We start from the raw sequence: 10,000 nt of genomic DNA, 5'->3' as shown, positions 1-10,000 counted from the left end.
AATCGTATAAAGTTATGAAAATATCGATTTTGTTTTGTTTTTGATTTTTTATTATTCACAATTTTGTGTATGATTTTTTTCTTGGTTATCTTTTTGTTCATTTTGTTTTAGATCATCATCTTGGGAAACTTTGTGGGGTTCTTCATTTTTATTCTCTGTACTATCCTCCTTATTATGTTTAAGTATTGATGGATCGCCTTCAGATGGTTCTGGTACGTCCCATTTAGTACTTGGTCTCTTTTGTTGTATAGGTGTCATTTTTGTTGGGTATGTTGAGGAAGGTATATGGGTCGGAGGGATTGAGGGATGGTTTAAAGGAGGGATAGGTGGTGGATATAATCCTGGAGGCATATACATAGGATTATGTTGATTTATATTTGTTGGTAATAAATTTATATTTGCACTATATTTATGTGCTATATTTGGTGGAATATTAGAAGGGGTGAATGTATTGGGATTGGTAACAACGTGATTATTGATATTATTTTTATTTATAGGAGGTATGGGCATATTAAGAAGTGTTGAATTTTTTGGTGGATATATGATATTATTACCTATAGGCTGTTGAAGTAAATTATTAATATTATTAATATTATTAATATTACTAGTAGTGTTAGGTATATATAAAGGTATATTCGGTAAGGTACTCTTATTATTTATATCTAATGTATTTGTTAATATATTATTATTTGTAGGTAAAACAGGTGAATTAAAACCAGGAAAAGAAAAATTACCCATTTGTGCTTGTTTTAAAAATTGTTCCATGGTAGGTGCCATGGTAACTTGTGCCCAATTAACTCTCTGTTGTCTTTTAATATTTTTATCACCTAATTTTTGTTTTAATTTAATTAAATTTTCTTCTATAATATCTGTAGGTACACCATTCATACCTCTTATTACAAGTTCTGGGTCATTTCTTTTAGGTAACGCATTCGGAACACTCTTTAAATTCGTTTTATGTACCTGCATCATATGAACAACTAAACCATTTGCCATATCTAATTTTCTATTACAATGTAAACATTTAAAATGTTTCGCTTTCTGGTGTTGTATAAGAATTTTCTCATCATCAAATTCTCTATCACAATAGTAACAAAAGGGTTTTAAATCGATATTTAACTTCCTCTTCTTTCTACCCATAAGTAATACAAATAAATGAATAAGTAAATCAATCGATATATATATATATATATATATATATATATATTATAACTAATATTTTACAATTTTAAAATTAAGGTATTCTAAAATAATATATATGCATACATATATATAGATATATATATATATATAATATATATATATTTTTTTTTTATTTTTGTGTTTAAATTTATAAATATTAATATTACATAATTTAAGGTTAAAAAAAAAAAAAAAAAAAAAAAAAAAAAAAAAAAAAAAACTCAAATTAAATAATAAAAAAGTTAATAAATAATTATTATATAATATATTCTGTTGAATTAATAACTTATATATTGTCGATATTTATACTAATATGCAAAAGCATCTTTAAAAGATTCAAAAAAAATATTAAGAAAATGATATAAGTCATAACCCCATAGATAATTATAAATTATTCAGATTTTCACTATGCTAATATAACATAATAATAAAAGGAAATATTTTTTTTTGTACTTTCGAAAAAAATATCCATACATTAATTTATTATTTGAAAGGACACTTTAATAAATTTACCATACATATATAAATATATGCATATATATTATTATATTATATATATATTTATAATATGTATGATGTATAGAAATATAATAGTAATGCCTTTAAAAGGAAAAAGAATTTTTTTTTTTTTTTTTTATATTATCTCAGCATTGTATAATTATATATATATATATATATATATATATATTATATTATATTATTTTTTTTAATATATGAAAGTTCGAAAAGTAATTTGAACAATATATATTTTTTGTTGTATAAAACAAAAATATATTCGAATAAATATGATCATAGTATTATATATATATATATATATATATTTTTTATTTTTTTGTGTATTATTAGGACAAATAAAAGTAAAGGAACGAAATTGTATAAATTACATAAATTATGTATTATACATTTATAATTATATTATTCCAATAATATATATATATATATATATATATGTTATATTCCTTTGACCATTTAGAAGTCTTTTTTCTTAAATGAGTCATATTATTCGTAGAAGCTTGATTTTATTTTTACCATTTAATAATGTAATTTTATATATAAAAGTGTTATAATATAAAATTAAAATGATAACATTTTAAAAATACGAAGAGGCATATAATTAAATGTATTATTTTATACCTCCATAAGAATATTGCTTGATAATTTGTTCTCATCTGGGTAGTATAAAATAAATAAATTAATAAATATACATATATATATATATATATATATATATATATATATATATATATATGTATGAGAATCTATTTACATATAACTTTAATCCATATCAAATGTCTTAAGCTCCATTTATATATATAAGATATTTTTCGAAGTTGTAATTTCATACTTTAAGATTTTTTTTTTTTTTTTTTTTTTTTTTTTGAATAAATTATGTATAATACTTTATAATTAAAATGGGGAATATAATTTGAAAATATGAAATTTTACCTGAACAATTCAGAATTTTTATTTTAATTAAGTTATAAAGTAATAATAATTTAACAAAACATAAAAAGGTAAATATACATACATATATATTTATATTTATGTATATTTTTGTTTTATGGGGAAGGAGAAAAATGCTAGGATATATATTTTCCAAATGTCGCTTTATGATAAAAAGAAATAATTTTAGCACATTTAAAATGTCGGTTAATAACTCGTTCAACATATACACAAATAATGTATATGTTTCTTGTGCTGAATTTTTTAATGAAGTTAATATGATAAACAAGAAACTATTATATTATATAAATGATTATTTTAAATTGAATGATGATATATATAATAATGATAAAGAGAATTTAGACGAAGAAAAAAGGAACATAATAAGAACAAGAACAAATAGAATAAGAAAAAAAAAAATCGGTTGTTTATTTCCACCATGTTATTCTCAGCTTCTTATAAATTTTTGTGTGTTAACAAATAATTATGATTACATTTGTATTCCTAGTCCTATAAAAAAGTGTAAACAAATAAAAGAAAAGTATGCTTTTTATATATCAGAAAATAATATTGATTTAATATTAAGTCATCCATTTTATAAACATTATATAGAGGAAATATCATTCAATTTACAAATACCCTATTTAATTGTATATGATAAACCTGATGTATTAACACATGAACAATATTTAGACCATTTAAAAGAAGGGAGAATTAATTTTGGAAATAAGTATTTGTATAAAGAGAAGAAAGAAATTACAATGATGGATGAGAAAACAAATACTCATGATGAAAAATACAAATCAATAGATAATATACAAAATGATAACAATAATAATAATAATAATAATAATATATTATTATTAAAAGATATATATATAAAGGAATTAGAAAAAAATAATCCATGCATACATTTTCAATTATCAAAACAAAACGAATGTGATAGAAGTATCCAATTTTATTTATCATCTATATATGAACAATCAAAAAATTTGCACAAATTACTAAACTTTAATAAAAATGATAATATTTTTTTTTGTATACCAACCAATAATATACAATATTTTGAAGTTCTGTTTAGTGTGTTGTATGGAGGGGGAACTATTATGTTTCCTGAAATAAAGAAAAAGGAATTTTTTAATTATAATAATTATATGAAATGGTTTACAAAACATATGAAGAAAAGAAAAAGTCACAATTTTTCAGTTCATAATATAATCCTTAAAAATGATTTTAATCAAAATGATTATAATTTTATAGATGCCAATAGTTTATTTGAAGAAATATATAATGCCAAAAAACCGATTACTACTATTGTATGTAATAATTATTTAATTCGTGATTTTGTTAATTTTTTTGAAAATTCAGATATAAATAATATAACAAAGAATGAGTTTATTAATAAAAAAGCTTGTTCTATACAAATAGTTTTGATTAATGGGAATGAAATAATGCCAGGAATAAAAGAAGAATATTTAGAAAAACTAAAAAATATTTTTATTAATGCAAAAATATATCAAAGGTATATAATACAAGAAATTGGAACTATTTGTTTAACAAATGTAACGAAATTAATAGAAGATAATATAAAATATGAAAGAAATATAGCTGGATATGTAGCACCAAATATAAATATAGAAATAGATAAAGATACAAGTTTGTTAAAAATTAAATCTGATCATTTATTTACACAATATTATAATAATAAAAATATAACACAGAAATCCTTTGATGAAAATGGATATTTTAAAACAAAATATTTAGCTACCTTAACACAAGATAATTTATTGAAGATAAATGGTACTATAAATGATGTGCAAAAAATATCACCAGATTATTATTTATATTTTAAGCAACGAAAAGACAAAATGGAAAAACACCCTCCTGGATATTTGAAGCGTGTGCGTTTGCATGGTCAGATATGGGGAAATTTTCATGCGGACAAAAGAAATTGGAAGAGAAAATTTTAAAGAAAAAAAAAAAAAAAAAAAAAAAAAAAAATAAAAAAAAAAAAATAAATAAATAAGTTAATATTATATATATGTCAATAATTATATATAAATATATATAAATTTATATAAATATATAAAATTTTTTTTTTTTTTTTTTTTTTCATGAATTCAAATAAAAAAACAAGTTAATCATATATATATATATATATATATATATATATATATTTATATTTATTTATTTATTTATTTTATTATTCATTTTATGTTTATATAAAAAAAAACAAAATAAACATACACAGATACATCATTTTATCATTCTATTATCTGGTTTACTAATTTGTAAAATATCTCCTTAACTTTCTCTCTAAATTCTATATTATTTGTACAGACTTCAATATCATATTGATCGTGACAAATAATTTTGGATTTAATAGAGTTGATTGTAATGGACCATATAACGTTATTATTTGTGTCAGTGTCTTTTTCTTGGTTTTGTTGATACTCGACAAGGATGTCATTTTTATTATATCCAGATTGTAATAAATTACTTGTAAGTACATCTACATTTATAGAGCCCACCATTAATTTAATTTGTTGTTCATTTGAAATATCATGTTGTTCATCGTTTATTATTTCATATTTATTTTGCCCCTCTAGTTCATCTACTTTAAATTCTTCTATATGATCTTCATCTATATAGTCCCCGATGAATGAGCAAGTATATTGAGCTTTAATATTGGCACAGAAAAAGTCGTCTACTTTTTTGAGAATCCTTTCTAATTTTTTTGTTTCTCCTGGAGAAAAACGTACAGGTATCATTTTTTGGTTGAAATTTTCAAATTTATCGAATGCTATTTGTTTTTTTTCAAATGGTTGTATGAATAAAATATTGCGAAATGTGTCTTGATCTATGTCTATGTGATTATTATGATTATTATAATTGTTATTGTCTTTTTGAATTGTAACATTTTGATATGCTAATGGTAGTTCGTTTTTGGACATTTGATATATATCTGTAAAAATATGCTTGGATGTTTCGGGCAAGATATAAACACACACATGTGTATCATTATTATTAATACTATTACTTTTATTATTATTTATATCATTATTTATATTATTATTTATATTACTATTTATATTATTATTTATATTACTATTTATATTACTATTTATATTATTATTTATATTATTATTTATATTCTTATGAGATGTATCCTTTGTAACATTTACATTTTTCGTATTACTCATAATTATATCTTTTATATGAAATTCATTAAGATCCCATGAAAGGGGACAATAATGGACATTTATTTTTTTTTCATATATTTTAAAAGGATATAGAACTTTTATAGGATCATAAAAAGGGTCTACTAATATTAATGTGTTATTTTGTTCATTGGCCCATTTTTCTAATAACAATGATGATTCAAAAAATCGTAATGAAGAGTCATGTATAAAACAAACACATGGATATCTAAATTGTTTAGTTATATCATTAATATTATTTCCTATAATCAATCTATTATTTTTAATCATAATATCTATAGAAAATGGACCTTGAGGGTTCAATATTTTACTACATTTTTTTTTACGTGATTCTTCGACCCATTCAGCAAATAAATTTAATTGATGTATGACATCTTGAATATTTGACAGAACACTAAAAATCAACACTTGCTCTTCTTTTGGTAGATGTTTACTTATAATAACTCCAATTAATTCAATTAACTCTATAAAATATAGAAAATGTAAATCAACAGGTATTAATACGCATCCTTTATTTTTTATTGTTTTTAATACAAGTGAGCATATTTTGTTTAAGCTATCTTTATATGATTTTTCTATATGTATTTGTATTTTCTGTAGTATTAATTGTTTCATATTATGTGCCTGTGTTGTGTTAGATGATTTGGGAGAATGCGTGGCCTGATCATTGCTACAAATAGGATTATTATTATTATTATTATTATCACACGGGTTATTATTATTATTATCACATGGATTGTTATTATTATTATCACATGGATTGTTATTATTATTATCAAATATTTTTTTATTATTATTATCACATGTTTTTTTTTTATTATTATTATCAAATATTTTTTTATTATTATTATTATCACATGTTTGGTTATTATTACTATTAGCTTCATTATGATTAATATCCACATTATTTTGTGGAGAACAGCTTGTGCTATTATAATGAGGATCTGTTTGGTCTACATAATATTGTAATTGTTTGGATAATAAAAATGAAGTGAATATAACAAAATTACATTTATTTAACATACTTGAATCAAAGGAAGAAGTATGTCTTTTAATATTATAAGAACTTTTATTTACAATAAATATATTCAAATAATCTGTTGATAGAAAAAAATTTGAACTCCCTAATGAGTGACCACTACTACATAGAGTGATATTTAATATTTCATCACATTGTTTAAACGAAACATTTTCTTTATAAGACAATAGATGTAAAGAATTTTTAAAATTCCATTTTGTATGAAAATATTCTTCATTTTTTATTTGGGATGTATCCATATTTTTTATGTTGATCTTTTCATCATCCCATTCAGGTATATAGTTCTCTTGTTTTTGTAAACATTCTACAGCACACATGGAAAAGGTAAACACAGGTTTTGTACATATTATGTGCGTATCTCTAAAATCTAAATATTTACATAATATTGGTAAACCCATAAAACCTTCTACACAAGAAATTAATATAATATGAATCTTCATAGGAATATAACTTATGTTTAATAATAATTTTTTTGACAAACCTGGAGAAGTTTCTAAATTACTGATATTTATGTATCCATCGTTATGTCTATTGTCAGAATTATAAGACGAATATTCATCATTATTATTATTATTATTATCCAAAATAACATTGGTTTTATTAATCTCCTTTGGTATGGTCTCACGAATTTCTAATATTTCATTCATATCTAAAGGTACGTCACATAAAATATTATAAGATCCCATTTTTATTAGGTGACTGCTCATGTGTTCAGAAAAACACAATTTTGTTATTTCAAAAGTGTCGATCATTTTTAAAAACAGTACTGCAATCCATCACAGAAAAGGAAAAAATAAATATAAATAAATAAATATATATATATATATATATATATATATATGTTATATGTTTCTAAAATACATATTATATATATAATTATATTTATATATATTTTTTTTTTTTTTTTTCGTATAATATAAATTTTGTTATATCATATTATATTTCTTTTATATGTAGTCTTTACATATTATGAAGTCATTTTTTTTTTATAAATAAAATGTTTTCTTTGAAGTATGACACGACATTATATTTTTTATAAAATATATTTGTTCGCGTTATATAAAATAATATAATGTATTTCCTTTTTACAACAAGAAACAAAAAAAATTAAAAAAATAATAAATATAAAATATAAAATAAAAAATAAAAAAAACAACAGAAAAAAAAATATAAATCATAAAATATAAAATAAAAAATTTAATATATAAAATATCATAATATATATATATATATATATATTATATATATATATGTTTAAATTTTTATGTAACAAAAAAAAAAACTATTATCAATATATATAACATAAATTATTATTTATATTATATATTTGACTAATGTTATATGAATTAAATAATATACGTCGCAATTTTTCCAAAAAAAATTATATAAATATTATTTATATATATTGTATAAATGTAAAATAATGTAGAAGATTATAAAAAATAAAATTAATATAAATAAAATTAAAAAATAAAAATAAAAATATACATATATATATATATATATTTATATATATATATGATAATTTATATTTTATTTCCCCTTATGGTTGACATACGACAATAGAGTCTGCTTTATTATATGTTATTAATTTTATTAAATCACGATTCGTAATATCTTTTATTTTAGATCCAAGATTTGTTTGTATTTTTTTTTTATATTCTACATGTATTTCAGCCAGTCTTTTTAAATTTTTCTCGTTATATGTATTTTTGTTGATTTCTTTATTTTGTACATTCTTTTTATTTTGTTTTTTCCTTATAATTACATAAATAAATAATAGAAAAAAGAACATAAAGAGGAGACAAATTAATAAAAATAATATGGATTGTGTTTTTTCATATTTATAATTTGATGAATTAACTATTATTTTGATCCTTTTATTCTCGTTATAATTTTTAATATCCTTTCTATTATTCTTTTTTACCGTATGTGATTCTATTATTTCCATATCTTTTGAATATAAAATATGGGGCTTCTTATAAGAATTACTAAAGAGTAATATTTCTAAGAATTTATAAATTTCTGCTTCCACAAAATTGTTATATTGTTTTTTTTTTTTCATCATATTATTATGAAATATTATATTGTCATACATATATAATCTTAATTTATTTTTCTCATTTTGTTCAATTATATGTTGAAATATTTTACATTTATTAAAAATGATTTTTTGAAGTAATAATTTGTTGTGTCCCAAAGACAATATATAATGCTTCTTCTTGGTATAATAAAAAAAATAGCAGCAACAATAATAATAATAATAATAAGAAGAAGAAGAAAAATGATTATTACTATTACTATTATTATTATTATTATTACTTGTATGGATATTATATTTAATATGTTGAGGTATGCATTTTTTTAAATTCATACTTTTAATATAATAAAAAAATAATGGAATGATATATGTAAAACAATTTTTTCTAAATATTGTGCATTTTTTATATTTTCTGACTGTTGTGTACTTATTATTTTTTCTATCTTGTTTATATTTATTATGTTTAAATATATCCTCTTTAAATTTATTAATTTGCTTTGTATGTTGTTCATATGTATAATAAATCTTCTGATTATTTATTATTAAAGATGTGTTATTATTATTATTATTATTATGTGTCTTTTTATCGTTTAACATTTTATTTTTTAATTTCCCGAATTTATAATACCCAAAAGGAATATAATAAACCATATTATTCTTTTTTGTAGTAATATATTCAAAAAGAGGTGTGAAAAAAACATATCTCGAGATTTTTACCTTATCAAAAGAATCGATAATTTCAATAATATTATTTTGCTCCACATTTATATATGTAGAGAAATAAAATAAATATTTCTTAGAATAATAAATTTTTATAACGCCATAACAATTATATAGCGTTATATTATTCTCTTTTTTTAAAAAAAAAAATGTCTTTTTAAATATATCATATTTATAAAAGGAGCAAAAAATATCACAACACAGCTTTATGTAATCCCCCGATTTTATATTCATAAGGGAAATTTTTAGGGTATCTTCTACATACAGGCATGTTACATGTTGGATATACAGAATGGAGGAAACGAGCAACAATGTGAGTAGAGAATACCAGGACATTATCGTAGTATCGATTTG

At 20.3% G+C, this 10,000-nt stretch overlaps 4 protein-coding genes across 4 annotated transcripts; 1 reads left to right on the top strand and 3 right to left on the bottom strand.

The window, feature by feature from the left end:
* Window positions 1–51: 51 nt before the first annotated feature.
* On the bottom strand, window positions 52–1,140 carry PF3D7_1009400 (zinc finger protein, putative; the record flags this gene model as incomplete). Its single annotated transcript, XM_001347340.1, has 1 exon — window positions 52–1,140. The coding sequence occupies one exon, from the start codon at window positions 1,138–1,140 to the stop codon at window positions 52–54; it is 1,089 nt and encodes a 362-aa protein (XP_001347376.1).
* Window positions 1,141–2,792: 1,652 nt separating this feature from the next.
* On the top strand, window positions 2,793–4,595 carry PF3D7_1009300 (conserved Plasmodium protein, unknown function; the record flags this gene model as incomplete). The annotated part of the gene is made up of 1 exon (XM_001347339.1): window positions 2,793–4,595. One exon carries the CDS (start codon window positions 2,793–2,795, stop codon window positions 4,593–4,595), a length of 1,803 nt encoding a protein of 600 aa, XP_001347375.1.
* Window positions 4,596–4,889: 294 nt separating this feature from the next.
* PF3D7_1009200 (ribonuclease, putative) lies at window positions 4,890–7,637 on the bottom strand (the record flags this gene model as incomplete). The annotated part of the gene is made up of 1 exon (XM_001347338.1): window positions 4,890–7,637. The coding sequence occupies one exon, from the start codon at window positions 7,635–7,637 to the stop codon at window positions 4,890–4,892; it is 2,748 nt and encodes a 915-aa protein (XP_001347374.1).
* A 791-nt stretch (window positions 7,638–8,428) lies between these two features.
* On the bottom strand, window positions 8,429–9,982 carry PF3D7_1009100 (conserved Plasmodium membrane protein, unknown function; the record flags this gene model as incomplete). Its single annotated transcript, XM_001347337.1, has 1 exon — window positions 8,429–9,982. One exon carries the CDS (start codon window positions 9,980–9,982, stop codon window positions 8,429–8,431), a length of 1,554 nt encoding a protein of 517 aa, XP_001347373.1.
* Window positions 9,983–10,000: the final 18 nt, after the last annotated feature.

This window comes from Plasmodium falciparum, assembly GCF_000002765.6.
Source record: "Plasmodium falciparum 3D7 genome assembly, chromosome: 10".
Lineage (NCBI taxonomy): Eukaryota > Apicomplexa > Aconoidasida > Haemosporida > Plasmodiidae > Plasmodium > Plasmodium falciparum.
The sequence above is the reverse complement of the archived record's forward strand: the minus strand, read 5'-3'. Positions and strand labels throughout refer to the sequence as shown.